The sequence below is a fragment of the Vanellus vanellus genome, assembly GCF_965231255.1.
Source record: "Vanellus vanellus genome assembly, chromosome: 5".
NCBI classification, from domain to species: Eukaryota; Metazoa; Chordata; class Aves; order Charadriiformes; family Charadriidae; genus Vanellus; species Vanellus vanellus.
In genome coordinates, this window is record NC_138910.1 from 78,649,217 (window position 1) to 78,669,748 (window position 20,532).

Genomic DNA, 20,532 nt, shown 5'->3' on the forward strand with positions numbered 1-20,532 from the left:
GGGGAAGGAGGGAAATCGCGGAAAAAAAAAAAAATAATAAAGTGGCAACAACCGGCGCCAATCGGCTGCGCCCCGGAAAGTTTCTCACGTACTCTTTATACCTGTCCATGGTACGTGGCGCCTCTTAAAACTTCTCCTTTTGTTGTTGTTGGTTTTTTTGGGGGGGTGGGGAGGGTATATTTAACCCGATTTCCACGCTTTCGGAGCTATTGTCTGGGCGGGAGCTGCGCGGGGTCTGGGCGCGGAGGGAGCGCGAGCGCGGGTCTCTGCACCGGAGTTGCCTTTACCCCCCCCCCCCCTTTTTTTTTCTTTTTTTTATTTTTTTTCCAGGGATTTGAGAAAACCGCTGAGCTTGACAGATTCCCCCCGTTCCCGTCCCCCCATCCCGTGTCCCCCCCCCCGTACGCGCCGTCTGGGAGCGCCCGCGGCCGCGCACAAAGAAACGCGGCTGGGCGCGGGGTGTGACGGACCGCGGCGGGGGCCAATCAGCGAGGCGGGGCAGCGTGACGTTGCCCAGCGCTGCCCAATCAGCGGCGGGGGTGGGTGTTGCGACGTTTGAACTCCCCCGGGGGGGAGGGGCGCGCCTTTTTTTTTTTAATTCCTCTTTTTTTTTTTTTCGGGATTTTTTTTTTTTTTTTTTTTTTTTGCCTTTTCCGCCGAAGTTGGCGGCGCCCCGCGGGGACGGGGCCGCTGGCGGGGACGGAGCCGCGGAAACCTCCGGATTTAGCACACCCCCCCCCCAAAAAAAAAGGAGGAGGGAAAGAAAAAAGCTTTTATTTTTTAAAAAAGTATTTTAAAAATTATTATTTTTTTTTTAAAGCGTGCCTAGCAAAACGCTGAGTTGGGAAAAAATAAGAATAACTCGCGCGCTCCCCCGTTTCGAGCTACAAAATACCGCGGGGTGCGGGGAGAAGGTGTTTTTGCTGTGTGTGTCCACCCCCTTTTTGGGGGTGGTGGTGGTGGTGGTGTCCGCGGTTGCGGAGGGGCTGCGCTTGGCCGCGGCCCCTGCCTAGAGGGCGCAACCAGCCGTCCCGCGGCCAAAAAGTCTCCCGAAGGGCGGCAAAAGTTACTTAAAAGATAATGCTGCAAACCGCAAAAAGGCTGGGAACGGTGCGGCGCGGGGGGGGGGTGGGGGGGTGAGGGATGCGCGGGGGCGGAGGGGAGCGCATCCCACCCCCTCCCCACTCCCCCCGCCACCTTTTAAACAAGCTGCGGAGGGAGGGGGGGGATTTTTTTCGCCGTGTCCCGCTACGGGTGGGATTTTTCCCCGGCGGATAACTCCCCGCAGGGACGCGGGGGTCGCGTAGACGCAGCGTCGGTGGGAAACGCTATTCCCAAAGGGGGGGGGGGGGGGACCGCAGGGCGGGGGGGGGGACGACACACGACACACATACACAGCAGACACGGGACACCCTGCGCGTCCCCAGGAGCGGGCTGGAGAGCATCCAAACCCCAAACCCAAACGTTGCCGGGTGCCAAAACAATGCGCTGAAGAAGTGGCAGGAGGCGCGGGTGTATTTTTAATTTTAAGGAGCGATTTTATTAGTAAGGGGGGGGGGGGGGTGTAGAGAATGCGACGTGCAGCTGAATTGATGTGTTGCAGGGGTTTTTTATTTATTTATTTTATTTTTTTATTTTTAAAGTGGAATAAGCACCCCTGACCATAAAGCGCTTGATTTAAAATGACAAGTGCCAAAGGCGATGGGGAAAGTTGTGAACGCAGCGCCGCTCCCCCCAACCCCCCGCCCCCCCCCCCCCCTCCGGCCAAGGGCCGAGCGGAGCCGCAGCCGACGGGATTTTTTTTTTTTTTTAATAAAAAGCAAATAAACAAACAAAAACCCCAGAAAATAAACCACCACAAAAAAAAAAAAAAACAACACCAAAAAAAAAAACACCAAAAAACCAAAAGAAGAAAACTTTGAGCCCGGCACCGCTTCGCCTCTCCGCGGCTGCCCGCGCTGCGGGGCGGCGGGGCGGCGGGAGGCGGAGGAACCGCAGCCCCCTCCCCGCCCCTCCCCGCCCCCCGCGGGCGGCGCGGCGCGGAGCGCTGAGCGGGGCCGGGCGCGGAAGGCAGAGCGGCGCGGAGGGGCGCGGAACTGGGGGAAGAAGAAGAAGGAGGAGGAGGAGGAGGAGGAGGAGAAGAAGGAGGAGGAGGAGGAGGAGGAGGACTGGGGGTTAGGGGGGGGCGCGGCGGCGGCGCGCAAGCGTGCGCGATGCCTTTAACGGCGCGCAGGGCAGACATGCCGAGCGCGTAGTGCGGGAAAGTCGAGGCGGGGTTAAAGTTCAGCTCATGGAGCGGCTCCGCGCTGGCTGCAGTTTGGCAGAGTTGGAAATGTGAAAGCAAGAAGCAGGCTCGGGGCTCCCCCTCCTCTCCTCTCTCTCTCTCTCTCTCTCTCCTCTCTCTCCTCTCTCTCTCTCTCTCTCTCTCCTCTTTTTTTTTTTTTTTTTCCCCTCCTCTCTCTCCCTCTCTCCCCCTCTCTCTCTCCCTCTCTCCCCGCACACGCACACCTCCAAACCGCAGCCCCCCGCAGCAGTCATGTATTCTCCGCTCTGTCTCACCCAGGTAAGCGGCTGCCGGGGCGCGGTGGGGCCGGCGCTGCGCGGGGGGGTGCGCGGCGGTGCGCGGCGGGGGAAAGGGGCACCAACGCAGCTCGCCGAAACTTTTAACTTTGTTGCCTTTCGCTTGCATCCCCCCCCCCCCCTCCCCGCCTCACCCCCCACCCCCCCTTCCCACCACCACCCCCCCCACACCCCCCTTTACCCGCACGGCCATTTGTGTGCACATGGCTAATGGCGCCTACTTATTAATGGATTAATTAATAAAGGGGGTAGTGGTGGTGGTGGTGCGGGGGGTGTGTGTGCGGGGTGTGTGTGCGTGGGGGGGGGTGTTTGCTGCGGGACGCCCCGCACGGCCCCGCCGTGCTTGGTCATCCGCGATCGATGCCGCCGCCGCCGCCCGCACCGCCGCTCCGCTCCGCGCCCCGCCGCAGCCGCTGCGCCTCTTCCACGCACACCCCCCCCCCGCGGGATCCCCACTCGGGGTTACGCGGGTGGGATCGCCCCCGCTGCCTCCGCGCATCCCCCCACCGCCCCCTCTTTCCTCGGGCGCGGAGACGGAGCGTCCGTGTCGTGTCCCCCCCCTCCCCCCGCCCCGCACCTGGGGTACGCTCCCGCGGTGCGCCCTCCGCACCCGCGCAGCCCCGTCGGGGAGAGGAAGGGGGTGGACACACGCACACACCCGCAAACTTGTCCCTCGTGTGTGTGTCTGTGTGTCCGTGTCCCGCCACCCTCCCGCCCGCGGATCGGGCCCCCCGCGGGACTCGGCGCAACTTTTGCGCCCCCCCTCCTCCCCCTTCCCCGCCCCCCCCCCCCCCCCCCCCCCGGCTTGCGGCGGGACGGGGCTGCGCGGGGGCGGGAAGGTTTGGGGGGGGGGTGTCGCCCCGCGGTGCCCCCGAGTAGCGCGGCCGCGGAGCGCCGCTCGACCCCCCCCCCCCCCCTTTTTCCCCGCGCGCTGCTTGCAGGACCCTAAATTACACACCTTCAATTAGTAGGATATAATGGTTTAACGAGGAAATGCTTTGTGGTGGACTCAAACCCCAGATTATTTCCTCCTGCAGGAGATTTTGACTACATTATTCTTATTAATTTAATTTGAATATTTTTTTTTTTAATTTTTTTTTTTTTTTCCTCCCGGTGAGAAAACCTCTCCGGGTTCTTTCCGTCAAGAAAAAGGCGAGGAAAAGCGGAGCGAGGGGAGGCAGCTTCCCAAGCAGCCTGAAGAGCTGCAAAAGTTTCGTCCCCTTCCCTCGCCCTGGTGTCGTGTCATCCCTCCCCCCCCCCCCCCTTTTCCTTCCTCAGCCTCCCCCAAATTTCTGGGTGCCGGGCGAGGAGAAGCCAGGCCGGCGGGGTCCCGAAACTCCACCGGGCTTAAAAACCGTACACTTGATTAAAGGCAGGAGGAGAAGGGGAGCGGAGGGAGTTGGCGAAGGATGGGGGATGCAACACCGCGTTCCGCTTTGGCCAAAGTTTGTGCCTCGAATTCAACTGGGAGAAATACCTGGGTTTTGTCGGTTGTGCGGGAGGGAGAGCGAGACGCTCCGGGCAGGGCCAGCGCCGCGTCGCTTTGCATCCGCACGTGTCGCTTCGTGGGTTCAGTAGGCCCAGTTGCACGTTAAGGAGAGAAAATAAATCCAGGGGCCGGTTGCTCCCTGTCCCGGTGTCATGTCCTCCCTCCCTCCCTCCCCCCTTTCTTATTTTTTAATTAAAAAAAAAAAAAAAAAAAAAAGAGAAAAAAAGAAAAAGGCAAGCACTGTGCTTTTTACTCAGTTGTGCAAATCTCGCATTCTTGTTGCACGTTTGGCAAAGTAATACGAGGATTAGAGGCCTCCTGACAAACTCTTCCCTCCGAAGGATCAATTAGGTGATTCTGTCATTTTCTGTAGGAAAAGGGGGCGAGCCCGGAGCAGTTGCAAGCAATTTCCTATTTTTCATTTCAGGAGCTTTTTATTGATACAAGTTTTGGGACGGAGATTTATTTTTTTTCCATTTTCTTTTTCTTTTTTTTTTTTTTTCTTTTTGTCCTAACTTTTGGTTCAGATTTAAAGGGAAGCTTTCGAAAGTGGGTTAGAAAAGGAAAACAAACAGAAATCCTAGTTATGAGCGTATTTATCCAAGCACTGGAACTGAAATGGCACGAGCATTTTGTATCATCTGTCAGGAAAAATCTAAACATCGTTGCATTTACATATCTGCTGAAGAGCTGGGAAATAGTTGGGGAACATATGCACATCTCCTAATAGATTTACAAGCAAATGGATTGTAAAAATATTAACAAGGGTCGCCGTAGCTGGCTTAATTTCAAAAAGATCAGCAGAAATATATTGTTTCAAAAGACTCCTTTGCAGTGTTACGTTATTGCGGGCGCCTTTGGGCCGCGTTTGGGGGCTCTTTTGTCATAGGGTGTTTTTTTTTTTTTGTTTGGGTTTTTTTTTTTTGGTTTTTTACACCTTTCGGAAGAGCAGAGGAGAATCTCGGTCTGTGCAATACGGAATTGCGCGGCCCGAATTTGAGGTGCTGCTTAGAAACAGGCTGTTCTCGGAAAAGCTGTATCCTCAAACTTTGGAGAGTAGTGCAATGAAGAAAAAAAAAAACACAAAACCGAACCCTCAACTTTTTATTCTTGCTTTCCCAGCTTTCTGATGCCTTTTATTTTTAGGTGACCCATCAAACGCCGAGGGGGGAAAGCAAATGCCTTTATCAAATACTTTGAAAGTTTCCCTTCAAGCTAACTTGGGGAAAGGCGAAGATCATCTCCTTTTCCACCAGTTACTTAAAATCTTGATATTTTGCTGCGAGGCTGCAGGCAAGTCTGCACATCTGTTAGCACACTTGCATTGACACATTTCCTAAACTTTTTTCTTTTTTCTTTTTTTTTTTTTCTGGCGGGGGCTATAATAACACTCAAATAAATAACCGTATTGTGCAAAAACTGCTCCCCCCCCCCCCCCCTCCTTCCCTCCTCGCTTCCAGCCCAATTTTGTTTGATCAGTCCTGAGTGCTTTTATTTCCACTTCGACTTTGCTAATACCTCGCCGCCGAGATTGAAGCGGTGCGATTTTTACGGAGCGGCGTGTTTTACCAAGACAGTTTGAAAGTTGGTCTGTTTATGAGTCATTAACCTTTTCTCCTCGTACACCATTTTGAAAAGACACATTGGAGTCTAATAGGGACGTGCACACCTCGCGCGCCGAGCAGCGGTGCTTTTCATTTACTTCAGCCACCGACCCTGACTTGACACCAAAAAGCACCTTTTTATTTTTTTTATTCCCCCTCCCCCTGAAGTCTTTTAAAGTGGTTTTTACTTTTTTGGGGGGGGTTGTGTTTTTTTTTTTTTTTTTTGGAGGGGGTGGGGGGGTGGGTGTTGTTTTTACCTCCCCTTTCAGGTTCGCATCGTAGAAATCAGCTTTAGCGCAGGTTAAAGCGACTCTCTCTTGGATACCATCCAGCGTCGGGCCAAAAAAAAAAAAAAAAAAAGTCCCGAGCGCATGAGATCAGGCAGGACAAAGCGCTGCTGAAAGCAGAAAAGTTAAAATATTTCAGGATGTACCAAAGACGTGTTTAGAAACCAGGAACGCCTGGAAGTGCTCCCCTGGCTCATTGTGGGTCTGTGGAGCCTCTGCTGTGTGTACCTTCGCAGATAAACTTCCACTTGACAAAAGGCCTTTTTTTTTTTTTTTTTTTTTTTTTCTCTCTCCTTCCTTCACTCGCCCTGAGTGGGGAAGGACAGGAGGGATCAGAAGGCAGGGTTGATTATTTTTAATAGCTTGTAGGGACCTGTAGTTTCTGTATTTTTATTATTTTTTTTTTTTTTTTCTCCCCCCTCTCCCCCCCCTTCCCTCCACGAGAGCTGTTTCTGGTGGGTGAGAGCAGCTCCATGTGCTGGGATTGTGCCTCCTCTCACTTTTTGAATCTGCCGACTGCAAACTCGCAGCAATCTTTTTTTTTTTTTTTAAACTTTATTGAAATTTGAAACTATGATCTTTTCCAGTAGACGATTGGGGGGGGGGTGTAGGGGGGGAGAGGAATGTGCCAATCACTGGAGTGATTTATTTTACCTGCTTATATTTTAATGATCATTCGTAGTACTTGTGATTACTGCCGCTCTGCTGTGCTATAATGAAATATATTGTGCCGTTTTTGGTAGATTTTAAGAATGTGTGTTTAAAATAAAAATAAATGTTGTGGTATTACCTATAGATTTAAGTATTTACAATTCCGGGGCCACTCAGAGTAAGTGCAATCAAAGCTTTTGGGAAGTCAGCAGAAGGTCTTGAATTACGACAGGATTTTGCTGATAGATATTTCTACTATTGATCTCTCAAATTTTTCCTAATTTTTAAAAAGAAAATGCAAGCTAAAACAAGGCGTTGAAAGGAAGTAAGACGTCTCTTTTAATAACAATATTTGCACGACCCGATATGTTTTGGGTAGGAAATGTACTCCATGGGATAATTTAAAAAAAAAAAAAAAAAAAAAAAAAAGTTAGTTAATCTGAAAAATCCCCAGTGTTGCCTTGCAAGGGTAGGCAGCGGGTGGCTTTAACCAGGCTGGGGAAAACGTTGCACAAATTACTTTATTTTTCCCTCCTGGAGGGCCCAATCCTGAGGGAAGGAGGAACTCGGCCCCTGGAAGCAGGGACGTCCCCAGCACACGGAGCTGGATCGGGCCCCCGCAGGCTAGATACGTTTTTATGTGCAGCCCGGAGTTCGGTCATTCATTTATTCAGAGAAAAGCAAAAAGCGTGGTGCCAGTGTGTTAGAATATGTTTTGAGCTCTCTGACCGATTTGTGTAGCACTTTTTAAGGACATGTATTTTTTTATTTATTTTTTTTTAACATAATCAGGGGGTCTTTCTTGCTTTCTTTTTTTTTTTTTTATTATTATTTAATTGTCAGCATAATTTTAATTGTGGTTATTTTTGTACCAAGGAAGAGGGGTGCTCTTTAACTCATCGTTACACAAAGCAAGCAGTGTCTCTGGATGGCCAAACTAACTTTGCAAGTAGGGCATTTCTTTTTAAATATATGAAAATACGACACAGCGTGTAAAGGAAAAAAAATTAATAATTCTCTGCGCATTCGCACAAGTTGTGCTGAGGTTTTCTGTTACCGCCTTTTTCAGTTTTTCCTATTTCTTTTTATTTTCTAGAAGGGCTCAGGGTTTTGCTTGTCCTAATATGCCCGACTATCAGATTTTTATTTTTTTATTTTTGACTAAATGTAAACAAAACTTTTTTTTTTTTTAAATAAATTGTGAGACTTGCTTTTTCTAGGATTTTAGTGTTAGTTATTGTTGTGCACGCGGGATAAGTCGGCCGCGTTACTTTCCACTCCCGTCACCGTTTAGGAAACGGGGAGAAAACCACCCTTTCATTGTATTTGTATATGCAGCTATATTGGCATTTCACTATACTGCCTGCTGCTATTTCCAAATATATCTTAGGGAAAGTTTTACTATACTTTAGACTTCCCCATACAAACATTGATTGGCATCCAAATGTTTAGGATTTGCCAAATTGGCGGGCATACGCTGGCTACGCCGCAAGCAGCGGGGTCAGGGAGAGAGCAAAGGGAGATACGCGCTCCGCAAGTGGACTCGCGGTGGGGTTTGGGGCTTTTTAACTCATTCTCACCTTTTTTTTTTTTTTTTTTTTTTTTTTCTTTTCTTTTTTAAAAAGAGTTTTGGAGGTCAGGGAAAGGGCCCCATCGTTGCACCCTCTCCTCCCGGGTGCTTGTTTGAAGTTGGGCCCCGTTATCGGAAAGGGGGGGGGGTGGTAGGGGAGGTTTTGGGTGGGTGCGAGGTGAAGTGGGGACGCGTCGGGGTCGGGGTCTTGTCAGCGAGGGGCTACGAGTCCCGCAGCCCCCCAAAAACCTATGAGCGCCCTCCCGAATTCTCACCGTCCCGGCGAGCCTTAGCGCCTCGCGAAAGCCCCGTTTCTGGAGGCTTTTTGTTGATGGTTTCGGTGACATCGACCCTTCTCTGTAACTTTTTCAGGATGAATTTCATCCCTTCATCGAAGCACTTCTGCCTCACGTCCGAGCGTTTGCGTACACGTGGTTCAACCTGCAAGCCCGAAAAAGAAAATACTTCAAAAAACATGAAAAACGCATGTCAAAAGAGGAAGAGAGAGCCGTGAAGGACGAACTGCTAAGTGAAAAACCCGAGGTAAAGCAAAAATGGGCATCCAGACTTCTGGCAAAGCTCCGGAAAGATATCAGGCCTGAATTTCGGGAGGATTTTGTTCTCACAGTCACAGGAAAAAAGCCTCCGTGTTGCGTTCTTTCCAATCCAGACCAGAAGGGCAAGATGAGAAGAATTGACTGCCTTCGCCAGGCAGATAAGGTCTGGAGGTTGGACCTTGTTATGGTGATTTTATTTAAAGGTATTCCGCTCGAAAGTACTGATGGCGAGCGCCTTGTAAAGTCCCCACAGTGCTCTAACCCCGGGCTGTGCGTACAGCCCCACCATATAGGAGTTTCTGTTAAGGAACTCGATTTATATTTGGCATACTTTGTGCACGCAGCAGGTAAGTGCCTTTCTATACCACCTTCTCCAACTTTTCGGTTTATCTCCGTGCCGGGTGCCGTGCCCCGGCGGCGGCTGCATGAGCGGGGAGGGAGCGGGGGACGCCGGTTATCGCCCTCCCGGGGCGGCGAGGGGAGGGCCACAACTCCCCCCCCCTCCTTTTTTTTTTTTTTTTTGTTTTGTTTTGTTTTCATGGGCTTTTTAAGGTGCAGCCGCCTAAAAGCGGCTCTCGTTTATCCCGGGGTTAACGGCGTTTCGGGCATCCTTCACAGGTGTTATCCTAAATGTTGTCCTAGGAGGGAGCGCAGCCGGATGTGGCTCCCTTTATCTGGATTTTGGGGGAAAGCAGAGAGATTTTTAATTTTTAAAAAATAATAATAATAAAATAAAGTTGTATATGTTTTGCACAAAGTAGTCTGAGAAGGTTAGAGGTGCCCAAGGCCCCGTGGGTCAGGAGAACCGGGTATCCTCAACCTGCGGGGATGGGGTGGGAAGCATAAATCCCGCAGGATTGGGCTCGGAGGGAAAGGGGAAGACGTTCCCTCAATAGCAAAACTATAAGCGGCCACGAAACAACCCCCCGAGTAGCCCTATGGGGGGGAAAAAAGGAGGTGTTTAACCCCCCCCCCCCGAAATATCGCAGTTTATACACCTAGAAGCCGAGCGGGTCTTGAAACAAATTCCTGGTTTGATAATATTGTGCTTATGGTGGTGGTGATGGGGGGGGGGGGGGCGGTGGGGGGGAGGCAGCGAGATGTTTTCGCATGTGATGAAAATGAAAATCTTGGCATCTCTGACTCCAGCCCAAAGTACACCCTGCCCGCGGAGTCACTCGGGGCGCTCAGAGGATGTGCAGTAGGTTGACTGGATAAAATAATATGCTATTGTAGTTCTCCCGAGTGATTATATTGCAGAAAAATGCGCGCGTGTGAAGTGCTAGGCCCTGGTTTTCATGTATAGCATGCATAGGTCCCCCTGGTTTTCAGCCTGACTTGGAAGTTGAGGGGCTGGACAGGCTGGGAAAAAAGAGGAGCAGAGGGGAGAGGAGTCATATTAGGAGAAACCGCTTCTATATCAATATATATACCAGTAAGAAAACTGAGCAAGTTACAGCACCGGGAGCCCGCATTTCTGATGCCACCTTCTTTCGGAAGGTCTCGCAGAAAGTTTTGGCTACCCCAAAGTTTTTCTGCACTGAGTCCCGGCAGCGGTTGTTGCGATAGGCGGTGTCGCCTCTGTGATTTTTACGGGTACGATCCCAGTCCGGAAATAACTTTTGAGTATCCTCACGGTATTTCCTGCAGATAGGCTGCGAAATTTACTTTGCACTTCGGTGCGATCTGGCCAATCACGCTGCAGGTTTATGGCGAAGGTGAGGTAGGCAAATATTGTGAAAAATTATTTATTTACTCCGCGATTTATTACGGGGCACGGTGAAGGAAGGATTACTGATTAATGTCTAACCGAAAAGGGATTGGGGATGGGGCGTTGCAGGTCCCCTCCCATCCCGTCACCGGCCCCGAGGAGACCGGGGACTCGCATCCCTTTTGTCTGCCTCAGTTTCTTCCTCCGCACATCGGAGCGGGGTGACGTGCTTTAAGAGCTTTGATATCCGTGGCTGAAAACCGCTATGTACTGCTATACGGCAGGCAGGTTTTTATTATTTAGATTTATATATAGTGTGGTGCCGGTAAATACTGGTCCGTGTTGTGTTTCCTAAATGAAAAGCAGCTTTTGCGGAGGGCAGAAGTTGTTAACAGAAACCAACGGTCTTGGTTTAGCCTGTGTCTAGGGTCACAAAAACGTAGGATGGGGAGAAAAGGACCCAACCCAGGGGTGCAAGTGCTCCGGGGAGCTCGGAGGGATCCTCTCCCTGTTATAACAGTCAGGCAATAGACGTTATAAAAGTTCAGTGTTGTGATTAGGGATATACCATCTTATCAGCACGCTGTTGGCAAACAGTAAACTTGATAGCAAACTCTTATTTATTTCTGCCTTCATCGTCAACCGGCAGCGGTTGCGCTGATTGTTCTTCGCACTAGACGTTTGCCGCGGAAAGTTAGCGCGAGGCTTAGGCTCGTTTTTTTTGGAGGGGGGTTGGATTTGCGGTTGGGCGTAAGCAGTAACGCGCTCGTACAGACCGCACCGCTTCGTGTTTTCGGCCGTTGTTTGCTGATTGCACGCATCGCATTGTGCTCTTAATGCAGTGGCGTGTGCTGGCGTATTCCCCGCTAAACCTCACCGGGGAGGGGGACAAAACGATTTTTAGGAGGTAGTGCAGCGTGGTCGCCGTCTCTACCGCTTCACAGAGGTGTACCGAAAGCCTCGCGTATAGGCTACCTTTTTTTTTTTTTTTTCCCCCCTTTTTTCCCGTTTTTTTTCCCCCCTCCGATGTATCCCGGCAGTCTTTGTTACACCTGAACATTGGCCAAGTTGACAGCCATTGGTTCCCGCAGACCCGCAGTAATGGCAGCTTGTGCCGGGTGCGCAACAGGAAAATCACAAAAGAAAAAAAAAAAAAAAAATTAAGGGTCCTTTGTCTCAAATTCCATCCGACCTCGCTCCCCAAATGTATGGACTGCTTATTTATCAGGAGGAAGTCGCCAGCGCAAATATTAGGTAGGCTGGTCAACTTACATATAGCGGATTTGACAAGCATCTGCTATAGTACAGAAGATTTGTAAACACTAAACAATGTTTTTACCTCCTTAAAAGTTTTGAGAAGTTGCCAGTATTGGCAGGAGGCACAGACTCCGAAACGTGCTTGAAGATACGTGCCAAAACCATTGTGACCTTTTCACCCATAGTGCTCGCTTCTCTTTTTCTTGGTTCCCCCCCCCCCCCCCCCCTTCGTCTTCTTTTTGGGGGGGGATTATTCTCGTCCAAGATGCCCTATTCAAGATGACTTCAGCAGCGAGATGTCCCTTTCCTTCTAAACATGTACAATAATTATTGCTTTGAATCCACGCTTTTTCTTCAGTAGGCACTATCATCTGTAAGGGAACACATGTGCACAGATTTAAATAGTGCTTCTTACAAAGCTACTGAAATCAATTATTCTCTTTAAGAACTGGCTAGAAAGAGAAAGCAAAAATATGCAAATAGGCAAACTACATGTCATTTTTAGTTTTTTTTTTTTTAAAAAAAAGAAAGAAAAAAAAAAAGGAAAGGAAGATCGGTGTTTTGTGAATTAGAGGTTGACCAAAAAATGTATTGAAAACTAGAGTATTGCTCTCAGTTTGCAGTTTCTAATCTGCTTAACTAAAAGCAGGCGGCTTTTTCATACCCTGAACTTGGGTTCGCTTTTTAGTTTTCACTTATTCTGCGCTTGTATCAAATGACAAGTTGGAAACCATTGTGGCAAACCGTTTTCTTTGTGGGAGTCAAACAGTAAAGCTAATTTATGACCGGTCCTTTACCAGATGATCTGTATCAGAATCTACAATATACTAGGCACGTGGCAAGGTCACAATTTAAGTTGTTAAGGTCACAACCTTAGCCACCAGGCATTTGACCTTTTAGATAAAGTTAACCTTTGTTCATTAGTGGGCACTCAACCGAGAACTTTCTGGAGTTTTTTACTGCTTTGGAGTTCCTTCTGCTAATGTGATCAGATTGGAGAATAGATTCGCAATGGAAGTAGTTAAATTTTGTGAGAGGTCACAGTTTTTAGAGACTTCTCCAGTGGACGAAGCTGGGTGGCAGGCCAGGAGGCGATGCTGCAATGCCCGATTTATTTTTTTGGAAGGCCACCGTTACGCGCTTCGGGCGAGAATTAAGCTAGCGAGGTATTTGCGGCAGAGAAAATCTTTTAATCTTTCAGAAGGACGCTTAAAAATCCCAAATTTAAGAAAAACCTGCGGATAGGGTTTTATTTACATGAGCTCATTTTTCTGTTGGTGTTTAGAATAGAAGCCAGCGAAGATGCAAGAAGTCAGCCTTATTTCGGCGACTGTGAAAATTTACTTAGCGTCTAAATACGCTCTATGGGTAATTTCCTGGGCAATAGTATATAGCACATGACCTTGAACTTTAAGCGGACCCATTTTACGTTCCCATCGGCGGATTTAAACTATTGCTACTTGGACCGCTGCAAAGAGGCATCGATGGGACTAACCCATAGATTGGTTAATGCACAAAACGACTGCAGATAGCCAAAATACCCGTGGAGGTATGGGGGAGCCCGAAAGGTACATAAGGCTTTGCGCCGTAATCTTTTAGTACAATTGGTATTGATTGTTGCTGCATTAATCCTGTTAATAGCCGCAGCCGGTTCGGCGTGTTGCAGGGATGCGAGAGGTGTCCTGACAATGCTGTACATCACCAAAAGAGCTGTCGCAGCGTCTTGAACTCCTGAGAGCTGCTTTGCAAAAGTGGAGCGTTCGACGGTGGAAACTATTGCCGGCTCGTATAGAAACACACACCATATTGTTTGCTTAATTATGCCGTAGCAAAGGCTTATTTTTAATTATTTAGCTGACTTTCTCGCTTTGCTGTGATACCGCATTTATTATTTAATTTGAAATCAAAAGGGCTGCGCTACTGTTAGTTTTTGATGCATTTTACTTTTGTTTTGGCTACGTTATTGTCATTCCATCGTACAGTAATCCAGATAGCCGTGATATGCAGATTGGCCAGATGGTCATGTTAACAGATTGAGAACCCACTTCCCACTGCTAAAGAGCAGGTGTAAGATCAGTGGGCTTTTTTTTTTTTTTTTTTTCCCTTCTCCTTTCCTCCCAAGTTTCCACCAAAATGCTCTTTAGACAGCTCATAATGGTAGTTAAAAAGGGGCACATTTCAAATGGTGTTTGTTCTGTGGAGATAATACGTAATATATTTGTCATTTTTACACGTATCTGAAGACTTTTAAAGCATCCGTGACATTCCCTCCCTATATATGGCTTTTGAAAACCTACTACCAGCCCGTGGCTGTTCCAGCGTACATCCAAAATGGTCCTCAAAGTTTTGTTTGCGATGTTAATAGTCCCTACACGGTTCTACAGACAGATTACGTTTCCTCTTACCAAAAAAATACTCAGCCAGCTTTGCACCGGGTATTTCACACGCTTTGCCTGTACAGGGCTCCCTGCAGGAACCTGAATGGTTCCCTGTTCAGCTGAGATTTTAATGTTTGGGGGCTCATAGGGTTTGTTGTTTTTTCTTTCTCCGTTAATTTTTGCTGTGGTAAGACATGCATAGTTTTAAAGAAAAAAGTGAAGTGAAGCCATCTTGTGGTATTTCTGCCCTCCAGGAATACCAGGAGGAGGCAGATTTTGCACCGCTTTAGCCTTGTGAAAGGTGCCCGTAAAAAGTCGGTGGTGGGAGCCTGGGTCTGTGTCTCCGTCAGGAGAGGTGGGGAGATGGCAGCTACAGCTCCTCGACACCCCAAATTTGGCACACCTGCCTATCGCGGGTCAGCACAGAGCGCGGCGATCTGCACGCCCCGCATGGCGCGGGAAGATATCTCCATCTATCGATGCTCTCCGCTGTGGGGAGCGGGACCGACCGCTTTCCGCAGCCGCGGGCAGGGCGGTAGCTGACAGAAGCAGGATTTAGGTGGGACAACTGTTCTCCCCGTGCAGTTGTAACTGAGCCGGTGAGTATCCGTGATAATTCAGATACTAACTGGTGCGGCACTTGGGACGGTCTGCTCTATCACGAACCCCTGGCAGGAGTTCAGTCATGTGGTTTAGCTTTCCCCTTTCTCCAACAACAACAACAGCCACAACAAATAAACAGGGGATAAAGACGTATTTCGTATGCCCAGGATGTTTTCCAGGTGATGGGTTCGGCCGGTATAAGGGCGCGTGATTTCCATACCTCCCTGCCCCGGCGGGCTTCGAGGTGCAGAAGCAGAAGCCTTTGAATGGTAAAAAAGTTGCCCGACGCTGCTGGCTTGTCTACAAGCAACTGCACTTTTATATTTCCCTTCTTTTCCACCCAATGATGAATAGCATTAATTTAGATCTATTTAAGGCGAGTGTGGGAGAAACCACAATCTTTGTTGTGGTCACTGCTGTACACAGCGGGGCTGAATGTTTCTCTTGGTTGAGGCCTCAAAGCTGAATCTGGAGAACCCAAAACATCGTGTCAGCTTTTCAAACCCTTCAAAGAGACAGTGGAATCCTAATTGTTCATAAAACCCGTTATTTATTATTACAATTATGTATTTTCTCCCCATTCAGATGTAAAGGAAAGGGCATCCCTCGCTTTCCATGCCTTGAGCTTCTTCACAGCTCCTCCTCCTCCTCCTCCCCTCGATGCTTCGGGTTCAGGCACCGGCCGAGGCTTTGGCAGTCAGCAGACAAACCCCAGCCCGGTGCTCCGTAAACCCTCAACCCCTCCCCAAAAGCCTGCGCTTTGCCATATACGTCCCAAAGTTGGACCCTCTGGGGCTTGGGGACTGTCCTCGGCGGGGTGGCTTTTTGGGGCATCCTCGCTGGGAGCCACGGGTCCGGCTCTGCCTCCGCTGCCTTCCGCGCAGGCAAGGGCTGGAGCTGCTGATTAAATTACAGGCTGTAAATTCCGGACAAATTATTTTAGCCTCCCAACAGCAGCCGACCCTGAAGGTTTCCTTACGACAGTGAGGGCTCTCGGTAGATAAGAGTTGTCGGTGAACTAAAATTCATTTTAATCGCTTTGGTTTTTCCGTTCACGTGGTGCTCTCCGTTCATTTTGCCTTTGGTTATTGTTAATTATCACCCGCATTATGGCAGCCACCAAAAAGCCCAGCTGGGATCAGCACATGGGTCATGGTGCCCGTGATGTGTGGGGCTGTGTTATCCCAGCAAGCTTTTTGGGGGCTTGTGGCATTTTGTCCCCGGTTCCAAGGGCAGTGCCCGGCTGATCCCCTCGTCACCACCTCATTCAGTTTGAAGAGATAATGGGGTATTTATGTATGTTTTTTTCGGAAGTGTTTCTGGCTAGCATGGCTCCATGTGGCATCGTTGTAGCTCGGCACGTAGGAGGAGGACGTGGCCTCCGTGAAGCGGGTGGATTCGGGCTGGATTTGCAGACGCTGTCTATGAAAAAAAATACACGGGGGGCCTCCATTTTGTGTGCCAGGTTCTCACGTGCGAGTGCAAAATGGAGAGCGGTGCCATTGAGTGTCGCCTATAGCGAAGCGTGTAGGCCTGTGTTGCCCGAGGTCCCTGCACTGCCCCGGTGCGTGCAGGCCCACGGTGAGGCCCAGGAGGGGGTATCCTGAGCATATGCATCCATAGGTTCCTCTTAAGGGGGTCTCAGTCCCTCCTCCGCGTCCTCAATTTCCACCTTCTCGGTCCAAGCGCGATCCCGGTGTTGCGGCAAGCCGGCACGTTGGCTCTCGGGCCGAAGCAAAGAGCCCTGGGGAGTCGTTCCTCCTTCCCCACAGGCTTCGGTACACATCAGTGCCATTAGATTAGCAAGATAAAATCAAGACGGGTTTAATGACAGGCTATTCTGAAAGTTTCCTGGACTTTATTGTTCATAACTTGGACCTGAGTCGGGTTATTTACACATGAGGATTAAAAAGCTGCAAACAACTGTGTGATTTTTAGGGGCTGAAAGCAATTAGCATATGTGGGTAGGAGGATACGCTGCATGTCTGCGTTCCTTTAAAATATAAATCACAGTTATTTAATTATGTTTTGAGAGGGCAGATTTAAGGATATACTGCAAAATGCATTACCTATTATACCAACACGATAATCTTATTAACCTTGCTTTCTACTTTTTAATTTTATTGTGCACCCTGTACAACTCTTATGATATCAAAAATAATTACTTGGAGAATACATGATGTCAGAGGTCCGATATGACATTTATCTTCACAAGTGAGGAGATGGTTATCTCGTGCACTGCATAGCAGCACGGGAGGCATCAGGCAGGTCCGCACCGGGGAAAGGAGGCGAAGATGGATATCGTCAGATACTATTTAACGTATATAAGCCTGTGTTTGCAGATTTGTGTTGTAGCCAAGGGCCGGCTTGATCAAACTTGATGCAATTCAGCGTTTGTGGGCCTCCCGCAATAAAAAGGCTGAATATTTTACTTGCGTGTGCCGTACAAGTGCCGTAGGTGAGCCGGTATTTCAAGGCGGCTCCGCGCATCCAGCCGCGATCCACCCGGTTGGATCTCCTGTGAAACCTTGCGTTCTCCATTCCATCCCTCCTCAGGGCAGCACCTCTCTCTCTTTCTTTATCCATCTCTCCTAATGTTTGATGTTGATATTTCCCCCTTATTTTGTGAGGGACTGGATGAGGGTGATGGGTGAGGGGAAACAAATGCCATAATAATATCCCTTTTCCGAAGAATATAGTTTAATTTTGTGTGTGCGTGCAGCAGCTGCCATTGGCAAGCTGTCGTCTTTGTTGCCATGGGCTTTTTTTTTTCCTTTTTTTTTTTTTTTTTTTTTTTGCATGCGTGCCAGAACATGATTGGATGTTTCAGCATGTTCATGTTTTGGGGTGAGATATATCGGTAGTGAAGCACAAAATTATCATGGGGTTGGTGGGTGTCCAAGGCTGGGTTATTGGCCCAGATGATCTGGTTGTGCTGGAGAGGGTCGTGCGAGCGTGGTTCCTGGTGGTTGGTTGGTCGATGAGATAAAACTTGCCAGTGCTCTGGATTTTTCGATGATGTAAAAAGGTCATTTAAAAGCACCGCAGGAGGATGTATCACCGAGGTCTCCTCCAGCAGGACACCCATGGGGCACAGCAGAAAGCCCTCGGTGCTACCTGGGGAGGACCGTTTGGTGGGTTTCTCCCTCCCATGTCACTCGCCTGGTGCACACACCCCATGGGAGGCTGTGTCCATCCCCGGCTCTCGCTGATGCGCAGGGGAGCTGGATGGTGGCACTGGTGAGTTCGTGCTGCTAGAGACCCCCACCAGTGATGCGTGGGCTCTGGACAGGGCTTGCGGCACATGTGGGGATGGAGCACACCTTCCATGTCTCCGTAGAGCCCTCTTTGGCTCTTCCTAAACCAGAGCACTGGGCAAAGGGAAAGTTTGCGGGGCAAGTGCCGGGGCTGTGCATGGTCTGCTGAAGGCTCTGGGAGGAAGACGGGATGAAGAACTAAATGCAAAGTCTCGAGACAGCCTTAAACATGTCGCATTTTTCTGTGTCTACAGATTTAGTCTTGTGTGTGAGGTACAGATAATGAGCTGCGTGAGCTTTGTAATAAACATCGCGTCTGGTTAAATTACTGTTCTGTGTTTAAAGCCAATACGTGTGTTACAAAATACCTTGTAATGCACTGAAAGAACAGGGGTGAACCCCTGTAAAGGTATCAAAAGACAAGTTAGATAGTAGCTACGTTTATTGTCAAGATGAAGACTTGCTGGAGATTTTAACGCAGAACTACACTGTCAATCAGTTTTCATCCTAAAGAGATTCGCTAGAAATTTTGCCTGATCTTTTTACCCAATGCAGTTTTAATTTGGTGTGGAGGAAACTGGCCAAATCCCTGAATGATGATAGAAACTTAAAGAAGTAAAATTTAAATTTAATTCAGTTCTTTCTTTTTCTTTTCTTTTCTTTTTTTTTTTTTTTTAAGGCAATGTAGTTTCAAGTAAATCAGAAGAATGAATTCTTTGTAGCAGGATGCTTTTCTAAAGCCCAGCTATTGTTGGGATCCCTTTTCGGGAGGACAGCCACTGCAATGCTTTCATTGTGTGATGACGAGGACTTTTCCTGACGCGATGAGGACTTCATTAAAAATAGCCAACAAACCTATTTACATTTGTTTCTGTGTTTAAAAAGTAAAAAGTAGTTGTCGCTCGGCTAGAAAGCAAATCCGACATCATTTGATTTGAAAGCTTCACAAATGGCTTGTCTGGCTGCGGGAGGATCAGCCTGGATAGCGGCCGGACCCTTGCAAGCGTAGGTTGGGTATTGCCAGAAAAGTTGGGAAAAACATAGGGCAGTCAGCTAAGAAGTGGGATTTTTGTGGTCAGGACCTTTTTTTTTGCCCCTTGTAGGGAAGGACGTCAGCTTTAGCAGCTCTGGTTGAGGTTCTTCCTAGGCAGATGCAGTTATAAACACCCAGCCAGGGAGCTCCGTGCTGTTCGGGGATGCCCACTTGCGCCTCACAAGTGCATCTTCAAGGTGTGATGAGCGGGATGCATCAGCAAAGTAATATGCTCAATGCCCGCTTTAAACATGGATGTTGTTTCTTTTCCTGGTCAAAAGCTGGATGTCAAAATCGTGATGGAAACAGAGAGCGGACCAGTTATTTTCCACATGCACAATCTTTAATAATAAATTCTTCTACAGAAAAGTGAGCTGTGTCTCAGCAGTGATGCCGTCTGCCCCGCTGGACAAGGATGGTACGAGCAGGTTCCCCGTCCCATCCCGGCGCTTGGTAATCTGCTGCGGTCCCGTGCGGTGCGGGGCGCGGGGACCTCTCCACGTGCCCTTTGTGCCGGCGGGGACCCGTCAAGGACTCTTTGTATGCCGCAGGGTGGGATGTGCGCATCTCCCTGTGAAAGATGCTGTGGGCATTGCCCCGGGAAAAATAAGTATATAGAGTTCTCATTCCCGAACGACCCGTTGGTAGGGCAGGTTTTCCATGAGATGGGTCGCTGAGAAAGTCCTGTTTTTCTCCCTGTTGCCTACTGGATCTCTCCCCGCTGTTGCCCTTTTCAGACAGCTTTATTTGCCCAGGGCTCGGGGCTGAGTTACCCTCGGTGCCTTCATCCCCTGCGGGGATGTGCGGTCCAGCGCGGCTCGGGGTCCCGTCAGCGGGGGTGGGTGTAGGGAGGGTGCGAGCACCGGCCATGCAAAGTCAGGACGCGCAGGATGTTTGGAAAGAGTGAAACGAGTCAGAGTTTGACACAAAAATGGGATGTTTCTGTCCACGCCGTTCTGAAATACGGGGCAGCGGTATCTTTGAGTCGGTAAATGTGCTTTGAAAGCCGCAGAAAACTTTCTCTGGTTGCACAAGCAGTATCTAGTATTAATAATATTCCCTCATTAAAAGGGATGAAGGATTTCTCAGACAGTCTCACTCATGTACATGGTTTCTTGAACAAGCTTCGTCTACCTTAGCAACTTCTCCAGGGAACTTTCCAGCTCCGTGCTGGGGCTGCTGGTGCGGCTTGAGGACGGGTCAGTGGCCATGGAGGCATTTAACATTTTAATTGCCTTCCTATACCGATTGCTGGGATGACCTGTTTGTTTGGATTATATCTCTTTTTCGTATTTAAAAAAAAAAAAAAAAGAAAAAAAAAAAGAAAACAAAGGAAGTACAGTGCTGTGCACAGAACAGTTATTAAAAACAGTTGGGAAGCATATAAAAGGTACTGTTTGTGTGAGAAACGGGACAGCTGTGATGGTCTATTGGGAAAGTGTGTACAGATGGTGGTAGGGAGGGGAATGATGACTACATGGCTGATAAATGAAATACAAAAAGCATTAAATTGGTGATCTTTTTAAAGAGTACATTTTTGGTTAGCGTTTTTGGT

The 20,532-nt window shown here is 48.9% G+C and overlaps 1 protein-coding gene across 5 annotated transcripts in view; it reads left to right on the forward strand.

Annotated features, from left to right (window-relative positions):
• Positions 1 to 2,442: 2,442 nt before the first annotated feature.
• The window catches only part of NFIA (nuclear factor I A), a 253,310-nt gene continuing 235,220 nt past the window's right edge, over positions 2,443 to 20,532 (forward strand). For all 5 annotated transcript variants that reach the window (XM_082484428.1, XM_082484431.1, XM_082484430.1 and 2 more), the window contains exons 1-2: positions 2,443 to 2,563; positions 8,554 to 9,085. In XM_082484428.1, the coding sequence (XP_082340554.1) occupies positions 2,537 to 2,563; positions 8,554 to 9,085 (559 nt within the window). In that variant the 5' untranslated portion in view covers positions 2,443 to 2,536. The remainder of the gene's footprint in view (positions 2,564 to 8,553; positions 9,086 to 20,532) is intronic.